Below are 23,453 nucleotides of genomic sequence, written 5' to 3'. Positions count from 1 at the left end.
ATTATTTTAACAGATGGACCTGAGAATATCGGATTTACACCAACAGGTTCTAATATAACAGTGATAGAAAATGAAAGTAGATCTGTAAACTGTTCAGCTGACTGTAATCCACCACCGTGTAATATTAACTGGTATAAAGGAGCTGATACTAGTGGTAGTATTTTAACATCATCTAGTAATGGTCTTCTACAACTAAACAACATCCAGAGACAAGATACAGCTTATACATGTCACGCTCAACAAAGAACCATAACAACAACCCCACTCACTAAATCACTACAGATAACAGTTTATTGTAAGTATTACCCTACTCACTACAGATAACAGTTTATTGTAGAGTATTAGCCTACTCACTATAGATAACAGTTTGTTGTAGAGTATTAGCCTACTCACTATAGATAACAGTTTATTGTAGAGTATTAGCCTACTCACTACAGATAACAGTTTATTGTACGTATTACCCTACTCACTATAGATAACAGTTTATTGTAAGTATTACCCTACTCACTATAGATAACAGTTTATTGTTAGTATTACACTACTCACTATACATAACAGTTTATTGTAAGTATTACCCTACTCACTATAGATAACAGTTTATTGTAAGTATTACCCTACTCACTATAGATAACAGTTTATTGTAAGTATTACCCTACTCACTACATATAACAGTTTATTGTAAGTATTACTCTACTCACTTTAGATAACAGTTTATTGTAAGTATTACTTTACCCACTATAGGTAACAGTCTATTGTAAGTATTACCCTACTCACTATAGATAACAGTTTATTGGAAGTATGAGTTATAACCTACATGTAATCCATACAGATAACAAATGTCGGATATGTATTTACGTAATACACATGCATGCTGTTGATAGGGCTTACATGCATCCCTATATGACACCAGATGTACCACAAAGCACGAAAATTGGGTCCTGTGGTTCTATTTAATCATAATCTTATCTGGAGAGCATTTGCAATAGACCGGAATAACAAGACACTAAAAATTGAGACATGCCGTATTTTGCTGGACATAACTGATTTGAAATTAGAGTCAAAACAGAAACAATTGAATGTAAATCAGTTTATATACAATCAGATTACATTATTATGTGCGTTGCGACCCATTTGGGTCAATTTCTAGGTCCCAAATATTAGCGATTTAGCTCCTTTAAATATTGTTAATACTATTGATTTGTTATTATCTAAACAAGAAAACAAAACACGACACACTTACCAGTCTTATTGACATATACTGCGTTCTAGCAGAGGATATATGATGGTGGTAAGCCGATTTATATGTTTTGTGTTAATTTTACTGCAAACAATTTATAACAACACTTTTGTGTAAATAATCCTGTAATTAATAAATAACATATGTTTGGTCGTAAAATGCGTAATAAACATGACCGAATTCTTGTTCGAGCCATCCACTTGTTTCCCAAAACTGCATACGGTCATTACGGGTCTGGTAAACTTGTATTATTTCTATATCGAAGTTTTTGTAAATATTGGTTTCTGGCATCGGTCGGTAAACCTTACACGTATGTAGTAAAGACGATCGGTACCATTTATTGTAAAAGAAGCTTACTGTATGAGGGTATTTTCACAAAAAAAACCCACAATGGCCTATGGGTTTCAGTCTACAATAAGGCAATGGTCTGCGCATGATCGAAAATGTTGTCGAAAGGGAAACCCGTAAAAGTTCCAGTACACACTTGAACCAATGGCGATCTTCAGGAGATAGCATGTTTATTGCTACCACCAAGACCCGGCAATGGAGCAATCCGTCAAACTCAAACACGGCTTTAGCCCCCCCCCCCCCCCAATTTGGCCGTATGTTTTTCCTTATTTATATCCAGGTTATTGCACTCAAGTAACTATTCAGTTAGATACTGGGCCTGATTTTAACATAGAAGTGAGACTGGACAAGGCCTGATTTTAACACAGAAGTGAGACTGAGCAGTCGATCTTAAATATTTCATTACATCTCACTTCCGTTTTACCGGTATCTATGACAGATTGGGTAATTAAAAGCGACGGGATAGGGGTTTTCTCATATTCCGAAGCAGGGGCTATAGTTCTAGAATGGATAGTAAAACTCATCCAAGACCTTTTGATACTTATAACACATTGTTTAATTTTCATCTCATGAATCGGACAAAAAATTTCACCCCTGGAAGGTTCAAATTATTTTTTTGTCATATTTAACATTTTGCGTGAAACATAACTCATCCAAAAACTAGTGATACTTAACGCTTGTTTTAAGTTTCATCGAAATCGGATAAGAATTATTGTTGTCTCTAGGGGGTCCACAACCTTTGTATTACCTATCTTTACACTATTACCGTAAAGGGTAGCGGCCATTCAACGGGAGGCTTCGGTCCGAGTTCACATACAATCAGGGGCAATAATCCAAAAAGTTACAGTCCGATATGCGCCAATATCATCAATTTCATCAATATCGGATAAAAATTAAAACCTCACTTCATTGCTGAGTAATCTTAATTGCTTCAGCCGAACCCGAAAGCTATTCAGGGCCATTTAAACAAGCGACAAGCTCGTTCCATTTCATGGATGGTCCCACGTGCTAGATAATTCAATTGAATCACAACTGGAGACTGGTTAATCAAACTCCAAAACTTCGTTAAAGAACCACCTGATCGGGAAAGTCTAGCCGCTAGAATCTTGACAACTTTCAATTCCCTATATAACGCCTCTTCAGTGGAATACCCTAAACCAAAGATACTCATCAAATCACTCAAAATTACATGCATCTTAAACGACAGCCTTTAAGTTGCCTGCAAAACACGGATGGTAATTGGAAATGAGGTCATGTGGTTCGATGTATTCCCTAATTGATAACATACCTTCATTCAAAATGATAAAATAATCTTAATAATTCCAATTATATTCTCTTTAACAGATGGACCAGAGAATATCAGATTTACACCAACCAGTTCTAGTATAACAGTGATAGAAAATGAAAGTAGATCTGTAACCTGTTCAGCTGACTGTAATTCACCGTGTAATATCAGCTGGTTTAAAGGTTCAACTATGATATCATCTACTGACTTTCTCTTACTGAGCAACATCCAGAGACAACACGCTGGTAATTACACCTGTCAGGTTACAAATACACAAATACCTGATTCACTTCAATCTAAACAACTAATGGTTATAGTACATTGTAAGTTGATACGTTTGTATTTACAAGACTGTAACTATGGCATGTAGCATAGCAGGTCGATTATGGTTAATGTTATAGTAAATGTTAAATAGATTATAGATTATATTAAACATAGTGTAGTTTATGTTAAATAAAATAAAACCAAGTACGAACAATCCAAACCATAAGACAGAATTCGAAGTCCTAAAAAAACGTTATAGGCAAAATAGTGTAAATATGTTATAGTAAATGTTAAATAGATTATAGATAATGTTAATTAGATTATAGATAATGTTAATTAGATTAAAGTTAATGTTAATTAGTTTATATTAAATCCAATATCATCCATAATCTTCGGCATCGAAAACACGATTTTTTTTGCAATTTAAATCAGCATTGGTGTGGTGATCTTACCTGGAAAAGATGGGCTTCTGATATCCAACATTTCAGACAAAATAAACATTTTACCATTGGTACACGAGTCATGTACCATAATGCGTTTCAGTGCTATTTGTAACATGGTGCTCAAAGAATGGGGCTAGACATATATTCCACTTGTCATATCAAACGTTAATCCCATATTCTTATTTGTAGAGCATGCACAATAAATACTATCGATGTTGACTGGAATAACCAGACGCTAGAAACTGACTTTCGGTTGAGACTTCTGGCGTATATCACCGAACATAACTGATGACAATTCGCAGTAAAACAGAAACGATTGAATGTAAAACAGTTTATATAAATTCCTATTATATTATTATGTGTTGCGACCCATTTGTGCCAATTTCTAGCTCCAAAATATTACCGATTTAGCTCCTTTAAACATAGTGTAGTTTATGTTAAATAGATTATAGATAATGTTAATTAGATTAAAGTTAATGTTAATTAGTTTATATTAAATAGATTATAGTTAATGTTAATGATAACCTTGATACTAGATACTGTCTATCTACAGATACTGAGGTAAATGGATGTAATAACATGCTAGGTGCTGGTATAGCTATTGGTCTGGTAATCAGTCTTCTTATAGTTGGTATTGCGGCAGCGTTAGCTTGGGTGATTCTGAAGAGAAATGGGAAGAGATTTTGTATAAAATCCGTAAGAGGTAATTACTAACCTTAGCATGTTTATTCGTTAGATAGACATGTGTGTTACTCATATTGAAAGATGAAATTTGAGATTTGTACCATGTATCAATACAGTATAGTATATTGTACACCATTAACAGCCCCACCTGAACCCCCCCCCCCCTCCTTAATGAGAATTTCGTTACACAATATTACACCAACCTGTAAAATAACCATTTTCATGCATTATGTATTTCAGCAGTAGATAATGGTACAACCAGTCGAGGGTTGGACAACAACACGATGTCTGATACTCGACGTGTTACAGCCAATCAAGGGCTAGTCAATAACAATTTTTCTGATACGCGTCCAGTCGTCACAAATACCAGAGATGCCGTTAACCTCGACCATATCAACACATCCAGAACATCATCAACATATGATCATCCAGATTCTGAAGATTATTTAACTCCAGTGAACACATACGAGGAGCTGGATAAACACACTATGGGTCAACAACCCAATACCTATCAAGAACTCAGTGCTTATCAAAATTTAACAGGAGGTGGGAAATGAAGCGCAAAGACTCCCACTAGTGTAGTTTTAAAGATACATTAGTTAAGAGTTTTATAAAAAGTTGGCCATTCCTGCTATAATAATTCAAAAATAGATGATAAAAAAAGAAAATTTTGAAAATTTCATTCAAATTACTAACATCAATTAGGCATCAATTGTGTCTGCACCGTCTATGAGAATTGGCGATCCTTTGATTAACAGACGATAACTCCACCCACATATTCTCGATTATCAAGTAACATGCTTAATGGCCATGGTAGCCTCGCTTGGCAGGCCTTTCATCACCAGATTGCGGTAGTGACATCAACGACTAACGGTAAACTTTAGCTTGGTCCGCCATTTATTGATTTAATTTTAAATGGACGACTTTAAATCCAAACTGTATCCAAACCATCCGTGGGTCTACAGAGTTGATTTTGAGCTTGTCGTGTAAATAAAGGTCAAATTAATAATTTCTATGACATCTGAAGCCTAAATAAGGACTTGCAATAGGAAGATTTAGCTCTTGCATAATGTATGTTTAACTAACATAACTATGTATATACTGCAAAAACATAATAAACTAAAATTCGCTTGGGGAAATAATAGAAACTAAAATCATGACGGGTGTTTCATAGTGTCCTGATTTGGCCAGAACGGAACGTTATGCTCCAGAAAAAAAACCAACACTAACACGTTGTTTTATTATAGATAAAATTGGCAATAAATGTAATGCAAACTGTTATACTAGAATTTTTGTAATGGAATACGGTTGATATCATATGATTTTACATATTTATTAATTCTGTTAGTCTGTCAACAATTGGAGAGAGAGAGAGAGAGAAATGGGGTTTAACGTCCACTCGACACAAACTAGGTCATTTCGGGACTAACATATGGTTTAATTTTATTTACATAATTCGCTTGCGCGTAGGGGTCTTTAGCAGTGGGAGGAAACCGGAGGACCCGGAGAAAACCCACGAGGTTGGACAGGCGACCCTACTCCTTGCCACGTACAACCGGGGATTCCAAACCACGCCAGTCGACTCAATGACAGACTTTATGATACAGCGCGCGCACGTTAACCATTCAGCCATCCAACCCCCCCCCCCCCACCCCCCGTCAACAATTGGCTTTTCCAATTTGGTCTTAAGCATTGTGGTCATTTGAGGACGAACCCTATCAATATTCAGTTATGTCCCCTTTTCCTATATGGGCTATATATTTTAACAAAGTGTTTTCAAATTGTTTGGGAAGCATCGAACAATCGGAAGTGACGTACGCAAAAGGAAAACACGAGTTATCCCTCAATATAACTGACTGAAGTGACGAGTGATAACAGATACATGGGCGAATTTCTGCTCACTAATAATTCTTTCGAAGACCAAAATTTGTTATTTGAGACTGTAAGAGTATATCTGACAATCCATAAAAGTAATTGGATGTCATTAGATAAGAGAACACGAGAAAAATAGAAACCATTAACAGTGAACATTAAAACCTATAAAATGACATATTACACGGGACATTTCGTCAACACTGTTTGTCAAGCTCAATCTCAGCGCCACTAATTATGGATTAACCTTTTCAGAAACATTCAACTCCAAGGGCTTTTATTTATGTTTTTTGTATAAAATAGTTTTTCGCGTGTTAGTTTCAATACTTCATCTATGAATACTTGTACAGGTTAAAAGCAATAAAATAGTTTATATCTAATCAGACTTTTTGATGATAACGTCATGTCTATTTTTTCTCAGTGAACATGACAGATACTGCCGCACTGTTCTTGAATCACAGTTGGGTAGTTTCATGTACATGTGCTTGTCAGGTATATATTATGATAAAGGGCGTAACAGATGATGATGTACCCGATTGTTGACACACATTCGAGATTTCCATTTTTTTAGTCGGGGTTCCTTTATTTCCACGTGACCTTTTCTTAATACACTGTGTGTTCACAAGATTGTACCGTATATTTGATAAAAAAAATGTTCAGTATTAACCCTTAGTGAGTGCAGCTCATCTGAAGAGTACTGTTATAATGTTTTTATTGTTAATTAAGGCGAATACAAGTCTTTACCGGGATTGCTGTTTATATGTCACTTTATTCTGATAACCATCCTGTCCAAACTGGAACTTTCTTTGCAGAATTTGCTGAATATGCATGTAAATCACTTTGTCAATATAGCAATTGGGTCTTTGTTGTAGACTTAAATATCCACGTCAATAACAAGCAGAACCATAAAGTAAAATTATTTATTAATTTATTGAACTCCCTCGCATTAAATAGCTCGTAGAGAAACCAACACATGTCTTGGGTAATACTCTGGTTCGTGATAATGCAGACATCGCCTTTTCAAACGTTGATGCAGAGTACTTTATTTCAGACCACTCATTTGTCTAGGCCGATTTTATACGTGCCGTCCGGTGTTAGAAAGAAAGGAAATGGAATTTCCGCAAACTTAAATCCATTAATGACGAGATTTTCGAATCGGGTCTCAGCGAAGCGGTACATAAAGTAATCGAACTAGACACCCTTGAAGATCTGGTACAGAACAACAATTCTGAACTTCCGAGATGTTCTAGACATACATGCACCAATTCAAAGCAAAATGATAACATGGTTTGATAAGTGTCCACTAAATCCAAAACGAGAGACGCGCCAGGCTGAACGTCGCTGGGTTAAACACAAAACATCACATTGTTGGAACCAGTATATCATTATTCGGAACGAATACAGGAAGCACCTTGATGTATCAAAATTTTCACACATTTCAGATAAAATCAAATCATGTGGAAATAAAAAAAAGAACAGTTGTATGATACTGTCTCATATCTAACGGGAAAATAGAAGACCAATCCATTACCTGGTCATGTATCTGACGCCGAGCTAGCAAATGAGTTTGCGGATTTCTTTTTTGACAAATTGGTCAAAATTCGTCCGGACTTGAATCATCACCCACTTTATCATCCGCCTGTTCCTGTATTCACCTCATTTACGGGTTAAATACAGATAATGTTCAGAAACGTATCCGGAATGCGAAACCATCAACGTGCGACCTTTACCCAATACCATCAATTTTAGTCAAAAAATATGCCAAGATCATTGCTCCACAAATTTCGAAAATCATCAACCGCTCTTTGAGTCCGGCGTCTTCGCCTCAGTGTGGGAAGCTGCCATTGTCAAACAGCAACTCACAAAAAGAAAAATTATAGACCAGTAAGCAATCTATCCTTCCTGTCCAAAAATGTTTCCTTAACCATCTAGTCCAACAACCTATTACCAACTTAACAAAGTGCTTATAGACCAACTTACAAAATTACAAAAGAGTGGATGACGTCATATTTACAAAACAGGAGTTTTCGTGTAAAAGTTAACGATGATTTCCCCCATGTGAAACAAGTAAATTTGTTAGACCCACAAGGTAGCATCAATGGTCCGATCTACTTTATCTGCTATACCCATGCACTAGCATTCTGTATCAGACACGGTTGGTTACGCCGATGACAGTTTTAAAGCCGGGGATCTTGAAGCAGAATCCCACATTGCTTCCTTAAACGACGTTAAAACGTGGATGCTGCACAATCAACTAAACATGAACTACGAAAAAACTGAGGTTATTATCTTCAGTGGTAGCCGTCAGCTACCATCCACGAATTAAGAGTTGGGGATTCAGTAGCTGGGTCTTCATCCCGTGTTAAATTCCTGAGGATGCATTTGGACGACAACTTAATCTTTAGGCATCATTTTGCCCAGAAGACTCGTTCTGCTGCTTCGGCAATGTTCAACTTGCGGAGATTGAGACCGTTTCTTTCGCGAGAATCATCTCTCCAAATTGCCAGCTCTTTAGTTTTCTCCCATATGGATTATGGAAATAGTCTGCTAAACTTCAACCTCTCGAACGAATTCAAAGTTTACTGTAAAACTAATTCTTGGTGTTACTTGCGGCCATACCTCGACTGCTGCTCTGAAACAACTTCATATATTGTCAATTAAGTCCGATGCCAATTTAAGCGACTTGTACTGGTGTATAAGTGTCTCCACAACCTTTCTGCATTATTACAGTCCCAAACTTCATCTTACAATACGAAATCGTTCAGTGTGTTAGGAGTGCGGCTCTGGAATATCCTTCCAGAAAGTGTAAAGCAATGTCAAACTATAACTGATTTTAAAAAGAAACTCAAAACATACTTTTGCCGTAAAGCATTCCTTTAACGTTTGTGAAGCGCCATTGAATACATGCAGTAATGTGCGCTATATCAAATGTGGTAATTGTCAGTTATCAGTTCATCAAAGTCTCAAAATCCCTTCTTTGGAGATAAAAAAAAGTAAAGGGAGGTACTAGAAAGGTGAGGGAAATAGCTTGCAGATATTCCACAACACTCTCAAAGGCGTGTGATGAAACTTGCCTTACTATCATAGGTCAATATCAAGTACAAGGTCGTGACGAAACTCATGTTGTGTGTATTATAATATAATCCCCATATCTATAACAGGAAGAAGTATTTCGACTCGACTGGTAAATGTATATAACGTTTTCGATTTAATTAATTTAACACTCGTCACGAAGCCCTGGCATCAAGTAGTGTGATAATCATCCTTGTTATGATGATGTCGGATTGTAGACAATGTGTTATAGTCGTAACAGTTTTACTTATTTTAGAGATTGTAGCAGGTAAAGTTATATCATTTAAAGTAGCCAAGTCTCTAACTCAATCATCCAAAGTCTTCGATATTAAAAACAAATTATTTGTCAGTTTTAATAAACATTAATCTTGTGATCTTACCGGGAATAAATTGGTTTCTAATATCCAATATTTAAGACAAAATAAACATTTTACCATTGGTACACGAACTGTATACCAATGCGTTTCAGCGACATTTGTAAACAAGGGAGTCTAAGAACCAGACTAGACATATTCCACAATTCATGTCAAACGGTGACGGCATTATCTTATCTTGAGAGCATGCACAATACATAATATCGGTGTAGACTGGAATAAGCAGACGCTAGAGATTACCATTCGATTCTAAATTACAGTAAAAACAGAAACGATTGAATGTAAATGAGTTATATACATTCATATTACATTATTATATGCGTTGCAACCTATTTGTGTCATTTTCCATGTCCGAAATATTAGTGAGTTTGCTCCTTTAGGTTTATATTTCTTAGTGAGCTTGTATTCGAGATTAGCTTGGGTGACGTGTGCAGTGGGTTTCTATCTCTCTTTTTTTGCGAAGGCGGATCACTCTTTTTATACGCCAACATAAAATTCACGTAAGCACTCTAGGGGTATCTTCACAATAAATACTTTTGTGTGCTGTATTGATTTTCAGAGGACTTATTGTCTTTTAAACACTCTATATAGACACTGCATATTATGCTCAATGAATGAGTTGCAAAAGTATTGACAGTGCACTGAACTCGACTTGGACGCACTGAGAGCACACATAGTGCTGTGGGAACGTACTGCAAGCTAACTCGTGTCATGGATTTCCAATTTATGCTGATATCACTGCGCTTTGGTGAACATTTCTGGAGTCAAAAGTGAATTTTCGGCCCAGCCTCGATCATCATTACTAAAGTCGGTACGATAAAAAAAACCATAGTCTCGATTATCCATTTCATGATTTAGTCGCGAATGAAAGTTGAGCAGCAAATCGAACCCTAATCCAGTAAATATCACAGGCTAGCGATGACATCGAGAGTTGATTATGGTCTGGAAAAGTTAATTAATGTCTAATTAATAATTTAGGTAACATTTCAGACCTAAAGAAAGGCCTGCAATAGCCAGATCTAGCTCTTACTTAATGTATGATTAATATAACCTTAAATCAAGAAGTAAGCCCCAACCTTCCAGTAACACATGGGACAACATGGGCTATTCATAACCCCACTCAATATTACATGCATTAAAGGAGCTAAGCCGTTCAATATACTTTCCTGCGTACAAACTGTGTGATTTAATGATATATTTGGACTAAAAACATGTTCAAACTAATTAATCTGTCAAACAGTTTTCAGAATGTATTTTTCATTACTTACTGTCCATTTACCATACATATTCAGGACTAGGTAAATTCTTAATTATTTTCTATCAACTTCGTTTTCTGCCGTTTAATTGTAAGTTGACGCCCCTCAATGTTCCCAAAACCGCCTAACCATTTGAGCAAGAAATAACAACCGCTCCCTTTATCAAGCTCGTACACAATAAGCTGGCAGACAACAGTCGGGTTTAGTGATTCCCTGAAATTTGTGCCCAGTGCTTGCCCCGTGTGTGTTTTTCGGGTAATCCAGTATTTTTCTAGTAAGATTGGGTGTCTATACTTTTCATATACATCAAATAAAACTATTTAAAAAATGTGTAGAATGGTATAAGAAGGCACAATCAACTTCATTTCGATTTGGACTGTTCATGTATTTCACCGAATAGAAATTACACCAAGATCTAAATCACTTTTAATACACTAATTTTATATTAATATGTGTTTTAGACTATACATCCTTTAACGTGTGGTATTTATACATACTTACTGTATTTATCATGTCAACGATAACAGTCGTTTCGTATTTCCATGGACTTATAATACAAGGTATATCTTATTTAAACAAACGCCTTTATTAAAACTTTATAAATAATATTTAACGTCCTGGTCTAGATATAAAAGTAAAATATCGACCAGTATATCGATGTTTTGTAATATTATTCTTGTTTTACTGATTTTACTGTTTTATAATATACAAGGTAACGTAGCAACTGTTTATTTTTATACGTGACGCATATTGCCGTCGACCCTGTGTGTGTGGGTGTGTGTGTATGTGATGGTGTGGGTGTGTGCGTGGGGGGTGGCCTACAGGCCGCAATTCCATACTTATTCCTTATACCCTAAGGGTATTGTTTGTTTGTCGTCTACAGGCCGTATTTCTTAACGGGTCATCTTGAAACTTTACACACTTATTCCCTGTACACTAAGAATCATCTCTATTGTAGGTGGGGGGGGGGGGGTGGATGGCCGAATGGTTAGCACGTGCGTGCTGTATCATAAGACCTGTCATTGAGTCAACTGGCGTGGTTTCGAATCCCCAGTTGTACGTGACAAGGAGTAGGGTCGCCTGTCCAGCCTCGTGGGTTTTCTCCGGGTCCTCCGGTTTCCTCCCACTGCTAAAGACCCCTACGCGCAAGCGATTTATTGAAATAAAATTAAACCATGTGCTAGTCCCGAAATGAACTAGTTTGTGTCGAGTGGACGTTAAACCCCATCTCTCTCTCTCTCTCTCTCTCTCTCTCACTCTCTCTCTCTCTCTTGTAGGTGGTGCATGTTCAAGTCACAGGGACAGTGCCACGCCCCCTTTCTCTCTGTGTGTCGCCTACAGGCCGCAATTCTTAAAGGATCATCTTGAAAATTGTTCATACTTATTCTTTATACCATGAGGATGATCTCTATTATTTTTGGTGCATATCCGACCCCCAATTGTTTTGTCTGTGTGATGCCTACATGCCACACTATTTGACAGATCCTTTTGAAAATTTGCATACCTATTCTTTATACCATGATCAATATTGTTTTTATACGCCCACATTTTCATGTGGACGTATATTGTCGTCGCCCCTGTCCGTCCGTCCGTCCGTCCACAATTGTTTGTGAACAGTCTACAGGTCACAATTTTTATCCGATTTCAATGAAACTTGAAATATAGGTTTATCACCCTAAGAGCTCGGTTCCTTTCGATATTGGCATCTATCGGACCGTAACTTCATGGATTATGGCCCCTGATTGTACGAAAAATCACGTTTTTGGCTTGTGAACACTGTAGAGGTCACAATTTTTATCCGATTTTGTTGAAACTTGAAATGTAAGTTTATAACCCAAAGATCTCGGTTCCTTGCGATATTCGCGCATATCGGACCGTAACTTCCTGAATTATGGCCCCTGATTGTACGTAAAAACGTGTTTTTTTGGCTTGTGGACCCTATAGAGGTCATAATTGTTATCCGAATTAAAAATATCACCGTTAAACCCTAAGGACGGTTGAGTTCGAATTTAGTGAAAATCGGCCCAAAACTGACAGACAAAATGGCCGCCGTTCGTTCTCAAATAGCGTAAAAATATGGTATATCAAGGTTGTGGACCCGATAGAGGTCACAATTTTTATCCGATTTTGTTGAAACTTGAAATGTAAGTTTATAACACAAAGATCTCGCTTCCATTTGATATTCGCGCATATCGGACCGTAACTTCATGAATTATGGCCCCTGATTGTACGCAAAAACGCGTTTTTTGGCTTGTGGACCCTATAGAGGTCATAATTTTTATCTGATTTATACAAAAGTGTTAATATATCACCGTTACACCCTAAGGACGGCTGAGTTCGAATTTCGTGAAAATCGGCCCAAAACTGACAGACAAAATGGCCGCCCTTCGTTCTCAAATAGCCCCTTATTGTATGACAAATCGCGTTTTTAGCTTGTGGACCCTATAGAGGTCATAATTTTTAACCCATTTAAAAAAAGGTTTTATTATATCACCGTTAAACCCTAAGATTTAAGTTTATAACCCAAAGATCTCGGTTCCTTTCGATATTCGCGCATATCGGACCGTAACTTCATGAATTATGGCCCCTTATTGTATGACAAATCACGTTTTTAGCTTGTGGACCCTATAGAGGTCATAATTATTATCCGATTTAAAAAATCATATTATTATATCACCGGTACACCCTAAGGACGACTGAGTTCGAATTTTGTGAAAATCGGCCAAAAACTGACAGATAAAATGGCCGCCCTTCGTTTTTTGGCTTTTGGACCCTATAGAGGTCATAATTTTTATCTGATTTATAAAAAAACGTGTTAATATATCACCGTTACACCCTAAGGACGGCTGAGTTCGAATTTCGTGAAAATCGGCCCAAAACTGACAGACAAAATGGCCGCCCTTCGTTCTCAAATAGCCCCTTATTGTATGACAAATCGCGTTTTTAGCTTGTGGACCCTATAGAGGTCATAATTTTTAACCCATTTAAAAAAAGTTTTATTATATCACCGTTAAACCCTAAGATTTAAGTTTATAACCCAAAGATCTCGGTTCCTTTCGATATTCGCGCATATCGGACCGTAACTTCATGAATTATGGCCCCTTATTGTATGACAAATCACGTTTTTAGCTTGTGGACCCTATAGGGGTCATAATTATTATCCGATTTACAAAATCATATTATTATATCACCGGTACACCCTAAGGACGACTGAGTTCGAATTTTGTGAAAATCGGCCAAAAACTGACAGATAAAATGGCCGTCCTTCGTTCTCAAATAGCGTGAAAATATGGTATATCAAGGTTGTGGACCCTATAGAGGTTACAATATTTATCCGATTTTGTTGAAACTTGAAATGTAAGTTTATAACCCAAGGATCTTGGCTCCTCTCGATATTCGCGCATATCGGACCGTAACTTACTGAATTATGGCCCCTGATTGTGCGAAAAATCGCGTTTTTAGCTTGTGGTTCCTATAGAGGTAATAATTTTTATCCGATTAAAAAAAACGTATTATTATATCACCGTTACACCCTAAGGTCACAATTTTTATCCGATTTTGTTGAAACTTGAAATGTAAGTTTATAACTCAAAGATTTTGGTTCCTTTCGATATTTGCGCATATCGAATTGTAATTTCCTGAATTATGGCCCTTGATTGTAGGAAAAATCACTTTCGTTTTAGCTTGTTTTCTATCCATCTCTCGAAAATGTGGGCGTATCCTGCCTGGCAGCCGCTGGTCAATGGATCGTCTTTGAATTTGGCATACGTATTCCGTATAGACTACGGATGGCAACTATTGATTTTGATGCATGTCCCGACCCCTAGTGTCAGGGCCACGCCCAATTTTTGTGTGTATCGTATAAAAGCCTCAATTCTGAATGGATCATCTGTAGTAATATGGAGGGAAAGAATTTGTGCTTTGAAACATCTTACATCTATGTAAAATAATATTAGGGTTTTGATTAATTATTTTCCATTGTCAAAATATTAGCTATGGTATAAGATAATTCTGAAACGCAAATTAAAGTTGGTTATGAATATTGTGACAATAACACGACATTGGGTCTAAAGACAAGAATGTAGAAATATGATGGCTAGAACAATAGCGTTATCTTTCATATTATTGATTCTAACTTCATAACCACGAATATAGAAAGTATATGCTGGTTATGGTGATACGTTAACTTAGCTATAGATTAATGAGCATGTTGGTCATATACACGTTTCTTTGTTATAAAACATACATCATATTTGTTGACCAAATAAGGTAACAATCCCTGGCGATGTTCAGTTTGGGGGGCATGTCCTTTCCATATTTAGAACTTAGTTGTTATCAGTCTTTAGATTAATATACAGACAAAGGAATAGGCACCTATAAAATAGGGTGGGGAAATGGCATTCGGCAGAGCCCACTCCCCCGGTCATACCAGCCATTTAGTTATTTGAGACTAGGAAGAATTGTAACACTTCCAGTTTGTAGAAATAAAGTATTTAAGAAAAGAACCTGAACTGTAGTTGTAACTTCGTCACGGACGAAAACACAGCGTGAAGATTGAGTATTGAAGATTGACCATTTGATAGTAGTACACATCTTGGAACTTGACATATGCATTCCTTTTTGCCTAAGGACGGCAACTTGATTTTGGTGCATGCCCCGACCACCAGGCGCCGCGCAACGCCCATTTTTTGTTTTTAGCGTCCGAAGGCCACAATTCTGAATGGATTTTCTTGGCACTTGGAATACTTATTCCTTCCTTATAAGCTAAGGACTGGAACTATTGATTTTGGTGCATGATCCGTCCCGGCTGCGCGGTGCCACTCCCACTTTTTGTTAATATTTGCAATTATTAACTGAGTTGCATCCAATTTGGCATGATCCATCATAGGGTTGTACCTATTTGTATTGTTCCATATTCAACCCCAATGGGTCGAGCCACGTCCAATTTTTGTTATTCGTCTACAGGATGCAATTCTGAATGGATCATCTTGGGACTGTGCATATTTATTCCCAATACCGTAAAGACAGCAGTTATTTATTTTGGTGCATGCCCCGACCCCCAGGAATGTGGACGTATATTGCAGTGGTACCGATGCTCTTGTTTTGTTATGTTTATTAATTTTTGTATGTTAGAACTAGGCGTATACAAACACTCATAGACCGATGGCTCACCAGACCAAACGCTATTAACGTAATTTTGTACAAAGGATACAGTGGCGATTAGTAATAAGCCTGCCGTGTGGGCCTTGTCGATATATTCCTGGTCAATGATCAAAGCGTTCGAACGCAGCCATTTCAGAGATATAATTATCATAAGGTACATTCTTGGTTTTATGTCCATCTGTCCGCCCCGCCCCCATCCCTCATCCCTCACCACTCACCACCGGTTCTGCCGTTCAGGGCATCTAGACTATTACTAATTCCTAACTAAACCGTTGTGTGTTCTGATCATTGTGTATCAGATGCCCAGTATTTTTTATTAATATGTTCTGACAGATCCATTATTAAATGGGATCTCGTATACCCTTTTTTCTGTAAGAATAGAATATCACGTTGATATTTTTGAACTATTATAGCAAGAACGGCCAGCTCTGTACCTAAAACTTGAAATAACTACTTACCGATACAGCGTAAAGTAACGATGTGTGATGTGCATTCGGGTGGGCATAGAATGGGATTTCGGTCCTAACGCCACATGAATAATAAGGCTATATTGGACTATTTGCTGACTACTGCCGGAATTGCAGTAAAGTTAACGTATTTGTGACCGTTTAATTTCTTTCCGCCGCAGATAACCACCATATAACCCCCCGCGCTGAAAGTGCAATGAGGTTAATGCGTTTTCGGTCGTCTAATTGTGTCTTCGACGCCCGGCTTCATAGACTGAGTTTCAATCAGGTCATCTGAAAATCTTAAAATCGTGATAACCATTGTTTTTATTAGCGATAAGATGTATCCAATTGATTTTATGAAAGCTCGATTGGAATATATACTGAGCGCCATTGAAAACGCATCACTTAGTTTTTCGTATAACAAAATGATCCTGTAAACATATCTTATTTATTTTGCTTCTTATTGTGAACAATATTCAAATGTGAATACATCAATAACAACACATTTGAACACTTATGGATGTTTAATCTGTAATCAAGGGTACAAAGTCAGAGGGGTCAAAACCAAAAGTACGACACAGATGTCAGTAGCGCGTGTGTCCTCCACGGGCCATTATCACGGTAGGCTACAGCATTAACGCGACCCCTGCAAATGTGTAGGGCGGTCCGGTGATGAAATGTGAAGCCTCCCCACACCATTACACTTCCCCCACCCCATCGATCCGTTTCAAAGACGCAGCAGTCTGCAAGACGTTCCCCAAGACGTCTCAACACACGTTGACGGCCATCAGCGTGATAAAGATGAAAGCGACTCTCATCACTGAAGAGCACACTTTGCCAGTCTACTCTTCTCCATGTCTGGTGTCCTTGAGCCCATATCAAACGCCGCTGACGGTGATGATCCCTGAGGATAGCTCAAACATAAGGTCGTCGTGCACGGGGACCTACTTCTCTTAGACGACGTCTTACGGTGTTGGCACTTACTGGTCCTTGTCTTCCGACGACTGCTGCACCTGTTCGAGTCGCTGGGCGGAATCTGTCACGCAGATGAGTGACCCGGATGTAGCGGTCTTGAGCCTGGGTTGTAACGCGTTGTGGACCAGGACGTTGACGGTCACGTGTTGATCCAGTAACTCGAGCACGTTCCACCAACCTTACAATAGTGGACTGATGACAATTGAAGTGTCTGGCAATAGCACGTGTAGACATGGAGGCCTGGACATTCCCATGACTTCATTCCGTTGATTTTCAGTAAGTCTCGGCATCTCTAGCTCGATTCCTTCACACGTCCAACAACACATTACGACAGATTGACGTTTGACAGTTCATGTACTGCACATTAAGTTGACAACATGCTTTTAAAGGGCTCACACACAATGCTGCACGTGAATATTGGGTTTTTCATGTGCGTCTCGTGCAATTTTATTTTTGCACACGGGCCGATATTTTTTGTGTTTGGGAGCATTGTGTGAAACAATAGTTCATAGTATTGCATAATATTATACATACAAAACCACTTAGTAATAAAATATTTTGGAAAAAAAAGTGATGCGTTTTCTATGGCGCTCAGTAGTGTTGATTTTTCAGGATTTGCAATAGGGACTGTCCTTTTATTCTTTAAAAACTGCGTTGGCTGACAATCTGTCTTTCAATACAGATAGACACTAATATGATCTTTAACATAAATATGGTTTGACAATGGTGATACCGTAACCTCAATAAAAATAGCATGTCACTTATGTCTTCTGTTATATGTTAAATGTACATTTTTCAGTAATTTCAATAAGATAAACAGTTAACATTCTTCTATTATTTTTATCAGGTCAAACATACAGTTTATCAGGATCAGCGCTATATGGTGTTAGAGGAGGGGCTTATAGATTTACATGTCTCTTACAGCTGTTACATTTAAAACATACAATTTATCAGGATCAGCGCCATATGGTGTTAGAGGAGGGGATTATAGATTTACATGTCTCTTACTTCTGTTACAGGTCAAACATACAGTTTATCAGGATCAGTGCTATATGGTGTTAGAGGAGGGGATTATAGATTTACATGTCTCTTACTTCTGTTACAGGTCAAACATACAATTTATCAGGATCAGGACCATATGGTGTTAGAGGAGGGGATTACAAATTTACCTGTAAGATATCTGGTGGAAATTTTATACTCACTGATATTCAGTTTAGCCGGGACCATATCTCAGCCTGTGGACAATTATTAACTTGTAGACATGGATCACCATCTGATACCAGATATACATGTGGTTGTATCAATGGTAACAACAGTACATTATATCTTAATATAACTAATGTTACGTCAACTGATACTGGTACCTGGACCTGTGGAGATATTTTTAATCCTGGCAGTAGTTCACCTGTAACTCTTCTAGTTTATTGTAAGTTGATATATACAACAGTATACTGTCATTGAACCCATTGAAAAACATCAAATTTCCGTTTTGCATATCTGCAAGTTTTAAATACACTAATTAATGAACTATTCGCGGTTTTTCATTATGATTATTAAGCATAAAGATTGCTCTTATAGTTATGGAAGCCAGGTGGCTTAGAGATTAAGAGGCTGGCTCAGTAATCTGGACGTCCCGTAATCGATCCCTGCGTTGGTCAAGAAAGTTCATTGGAATTTCCGGCGTGCCCCCCCCCCCTTGTCAGTGGTGCGCAGGACGGGGGGGGCTGGCAAGGGACAACTTATAGTCGTTCGGATGGGACAAAAAAAACGGGTCTCGTGTACACATTGACATACACGTAAAATATCCCTTGGAATTCGAAATAAGAATAGATCGTTGCGCCGCTGCCTTGGCAACATTCCCGCATACTATACTGTATGTAACCCTATTTTAGTGATAACAGAGATCAGTTTCGTTAATATATGATTTATTTACATCGGGCACAGAATATAAAACATAAATTAAACAGGGACTAAACTACACCAGGACTATAAACAACATATGACTATATTTCAACTATTCCGCCCTTCTGCAACGGCAGCGGTTGAACTCGGGTGAGTCCATACGCTCATCTCTTCCTCTCGTTTCTCTCCTCGCCTGTCCTTAACTGTCAGCAAACTTACGATTGTATACCTTTAAACAATGGGGAACGTTACTACGAATGTCTTATAAGAAAATGGGTCAACACACAAAAGGTCATTATCATATATGGAGTTAACAATTTATCGTATTAATTTCGCTGACTGGTATAAATGTATACAGGTCATATCTACATTGTCAAAACATGTTAGATTGATTAACAATATCCAATCCAGCTGGGGGGCAATAAGTTCGGGCATTTTGTCACATGTATGACGTATGCCCAGTCGGAGCAGACCAGTAGGACGCTATACCCCAGATCATTGTAATTCATTTCCCTTATATTATAGTCCATATACAAAGGCTTTTTTTAAATTGAATTTTAATCAAGGAAATTTCAGATTTGTGCTACCATCCCTTATATTTCCTTATAAAGAGTTTTGGCGTACTAACATTGATGATAGGAATTATATTAGTTCGCTGCGAATCGCCTCAAAACAGAAGAGTGTTATTGTCTAATAAATGGTACATGTTTAACCAATCAGAATCAAGGAAATATAAGATTTGTACTAGCATGTTGGACAGCTGTCTAGTCCTTCGGATGAGACAAAAAACCGAGGTCTCGTGTATACATTGGAATGCACGTAAAAGACCCCTTGGCAGTTGGAATTCGATATAAGAGTGGGCGATTGTGCCGCTGCCCGGGCAAAATTTCCCTCATAGCACACTGTATGGCGTTTGCCCGTCTTCATTAGTCCAGCTTAGGAGCAGAACAGTAGGACGTTAAACCCCATTTCATTTCATTTTGTCTTTTGCTCAATAGGTTGTCAACTCACTATTATACGATCATAGGTATCATTATCACACTTATAAAATCATTCACACCGGAAATAATAAGACAATTACACCCCTTGGTTTTCTATTCCCCACATGGAATAGCTATCTTCAAACGTTTGAATTTGAAGTTGAAAATTATATTTATGCCAATTTCTCAACTGGCAATAGTGAATTATAGGATTATTCTTTAACAATGTAGGACTGTTTATAGATGGCATCTATTTTAAGGCTTTATTTTAATACATTTTAAAAATATAACTTAAAAATATGGAATTCTCGATTTAAACTAAATAAATGCATAAAAAAACATTAAATACAGAAATGGTAGGCAAACCTTAATCTATGTTCAGTTTAAATCTATTTTGTATTTTAAAAGATGGACCAGAGAATATCGAATTTACACCAGTCAGTTCTAGTATAACAGTGATAGAAAATGAAAGTACAACCGTAACCTGTTCAGCTGACTGTAATCCACCACCGTGTAACATCAACTGGTTTAAAGGATCTACTATAATATCATCTACTGAACTTCTCTTACTGAACAACATCACGCGACAAAAAGCCGGTAATTACACCTGTCAGGTTACAAATACACAGATACCTGATTCACTTCAATCTAAACAATTGCTGGTTAAAATATATAGTAAGTTGATAACGTTTGTATTTACAATTCTAACTATGGCATTATGTAGCATAGCAGATCGAATATGGAATCATATCCTGATCACGGGTTTACTAAATCCAACTTGTAACATTATTCTGCTACATATTCTTTGCCATTGCCATTAATCACCAAGGTAGACTAGCGTGTATACTTTTACAGCTCTCAAATCCCGACTTCACTATGACTTGACGCTGTAATTCAAGATCGATTTAACAATGGACTTAAAATAGATTTCTCCTGGACGACAATTTATCTGAATAATCTTTATCAGGGATTGGATGTGTATCATTATCGTGCACCAGAATCCGCGTTTACATTCATATCATAACTGGACTTATTCAAAGGTTTAAACAAACAATTTCCAGTATGACTGTTTGCAATGCGGACTAGTTTTCAAATCTAAGCAATGTTTATGAGAACAATATTAACCAATACAAAACCACACCCATTCTGTCATCAACAGACTCTATAAACCAGTAATTTCAGATAATACCATACGTATGGTATTTACTTCAGTGTCATCCCGTTATGCAACCCACTATTTCTCGTGTAAGGAGCAGTCAAGCATGAGGATTATCAAACACAAAAAAAATAAAGCTATAGTCTGCTTCGGAGAAATGTAGTTCACAACAAAAGTGAAACTTGACAAAAACTACGTTATATATAGTTTACTACTTTTACTAGAATCCATGCCCGTCTTCATTAGCCCAGGTTAGGAGCGGAGCAGTAGGACGTTAAACTCCATTTCATTTCATTTTACATGGATTAGACGAATTTTAAACCCACAAGATGTAAACTGGTGTCGGCATATTCGATGACACTTTTTATTTCCGTCAACAGTTCGATTCTTAGATCACTTATACGGTGGTCAACTCTTCAGTTTGAAGTTTGCAATTTTCAAAGATGTGTTTTAATAATAAATTTGAGTGATCAATAACCTTCCACGGTGGTAGTGAGTTTCTTATCATATTTTAAAGAAGGGTACACTAGTGTACGAATAAATGTGAAATAAATAAATAAATATATTTGATTGATTCAAGAATAAATTTGGAATGCAAGATACGTGAGTAATATTTTTAAGATAATCGTTAACCGATCCGATGGACCTGAATTAATATTTTAATCATTAACATAGTTAACTAGATGAACATTAGTAATGATACAGTCCTTTGTTTACTTACGTTTTCACACCTCTCCGTCATAAAACCGTTTGATTGGCGTTAAACTTTTACTTCATGTATGCGATCTCAACAAAACCAGATTAAAGTATATATTTTAATGTAGCATGTTTAAAAACAGTATAGAGTTTATATTTATACTAAACACGTTATAGTTTATATTAATAGGTTATAGTTTATATTATACATATTGTAGTTTATGTTAAATAAATTCTAGTAAATCTTAAATAGATTATAGTAAATCTTAAATAGGTTATAGATAATGTTAAATAGATTATAAATGTTAAATAGATTATAGATTGTAGTTTATGTTAATTATGTTGTAGTAAATGTTAAATATATTATAGTTGATGTTAAACATATTGTAGTTTACGTTAAATAGATTATAGTAAATGTTAAATAGATTATAGATAATGTTCAATAGATTGTAGTTAATGTTAATGATAACCTTGATACTGGATACTATCTATCTACAGATACTGATGTAAATGGATGTAATAACATGCTAGGTGTTGGTATAGCTATTGGTCTGGTAATCAGTGTTCTGATCGTTGGTATTGCGGCAGCGTTAGCTTGGGTGATTCTGAAGAGAAAAGGGAAGAGATTTTGTATAAAATCTGTAAGAGGTAATTACTAATCTTAGTATGTTTATTTGTTAGATAGAAATCCTCGTTATTCATAATGAAAGCTGAAATTTGATATTTGTAGCATGTATCAATACAGTATGCTATATTGTACATCATTAAAGGCCCATCCTCGCCCTCTCCACCTTAATGTGAATTTTGTTACACAATATTACCCCAACCTGTAAAATAACCATTTCATGCATTATGTATTTCAGCAAATGATCAAACAGTAGATAATGGTACAACCAATCAAGGGTTGAACAACAACACGATGTCTGAAACTCGACGTGTTACCGCCAATCAAGGGTTAGTCAACAACATATTTTCTGATACGCCTCCAATCGTCACAAATACCAGAGGTGTTAACCGCGAACACATCAACACACCCAGAGCATCATCAACATATGAAAGTCCAAATTCTGAAGATTATTTAACTGCAGTGAACACATACGAGGAGCTGGATAAACAAACAATGGATCAACAACCCAATACCTATCAAGAACTCAGCTTATATCAAAATCTAGCAGAAGTTGAGAAATGAAGTGAAAAGACTCTTACTGGTGTAGTTATAACTAACAGATACAATAATGTGTATATTCTGCAAAAAATTAATGAACTAAAAATCAGTTGGAGAATAAATATAAACTAA

The 23,453-nt window shown here is 36.9% G+C and overlaps 1 protein-coding gene and 1 non-coding gene across 2 annotated transcripts; both read left to right on the top strand.

The window, feature by feature from the left end:
- Nucleotides 1-19: 19 nt before the first annotated feature.
- Nucleotides 20-6,476, top strand: LOC126829915 (uncharacterized). Its single transcript, XR_008789035.1, has 4 exons — nt 20-295; nt 2,930-3,193; nt 4,131-4,280; nt 4,502-6,476. It is a non-coding gene; the product is annotated as an uncharacterized LOC126829915 (transcript).
- Nucleotides 6,477-9,373: 2,897 nt separating this feature from the next.
- On the top strand, nt 9,374-23,453 carry LOC126829922 (uncharacterized). Its single transcript, XM_050560097.2, has 5 exons — nt 9,374-9,473; nt 18,528-18,848; nt 20,713-20,979; nt 22,655-22,804; nt 23,020-23,453. Exons 1-5 carry the CDS (start codon nt 9,404-9,406, stop codon nt 23,343-23,345), a joined length of 1,134 nt encoding a protein of 377 aa, XP_050416054.1. The 5' UTR covers nt 9,374-9,403; the 3' UTR covers nt 23,346-23,453.

The sequence above is a fragment of the Patella vulgata genome, chromosome 8, assembly GCF_932274485.2.
Source record: "Patella vulgata chromosome 8, xgPatVulg1.2, whole genome shotgun sequence".
Lineage (NCBI taxonomy): Eukaryota > Metazoa > Mollusca > Gastropoda > Patellidae > Patella > Patella vulgata.
Note: the sequence above shows the minus strand (reverse complement) of the source record. Positions and strands in the feature narration are given on the sequence as shown.

Coding starts and splice junctions, on each gene's coding strand:
- LOC126829922 (XM_050560097.2), top strand. CDS start 9,404: ATGATGATGTCGGATTGTAGACAATGTGTTATAGTCGTAACAGTTTTA. Junction 9,474..18,527: donor TATTTTAGAGATTGTAGCAG/GTAAAGTTATAT, acceptor CTTCTGTTACAG/GTCAAACATACAATTTATCA. Junction 22,805..23,019: donor TTGTATAAAATCTGTAAGAG/GTAATTACTAAT, acceptor TATGTATTTCAG/CAAATGATCAAACAGTAGAT.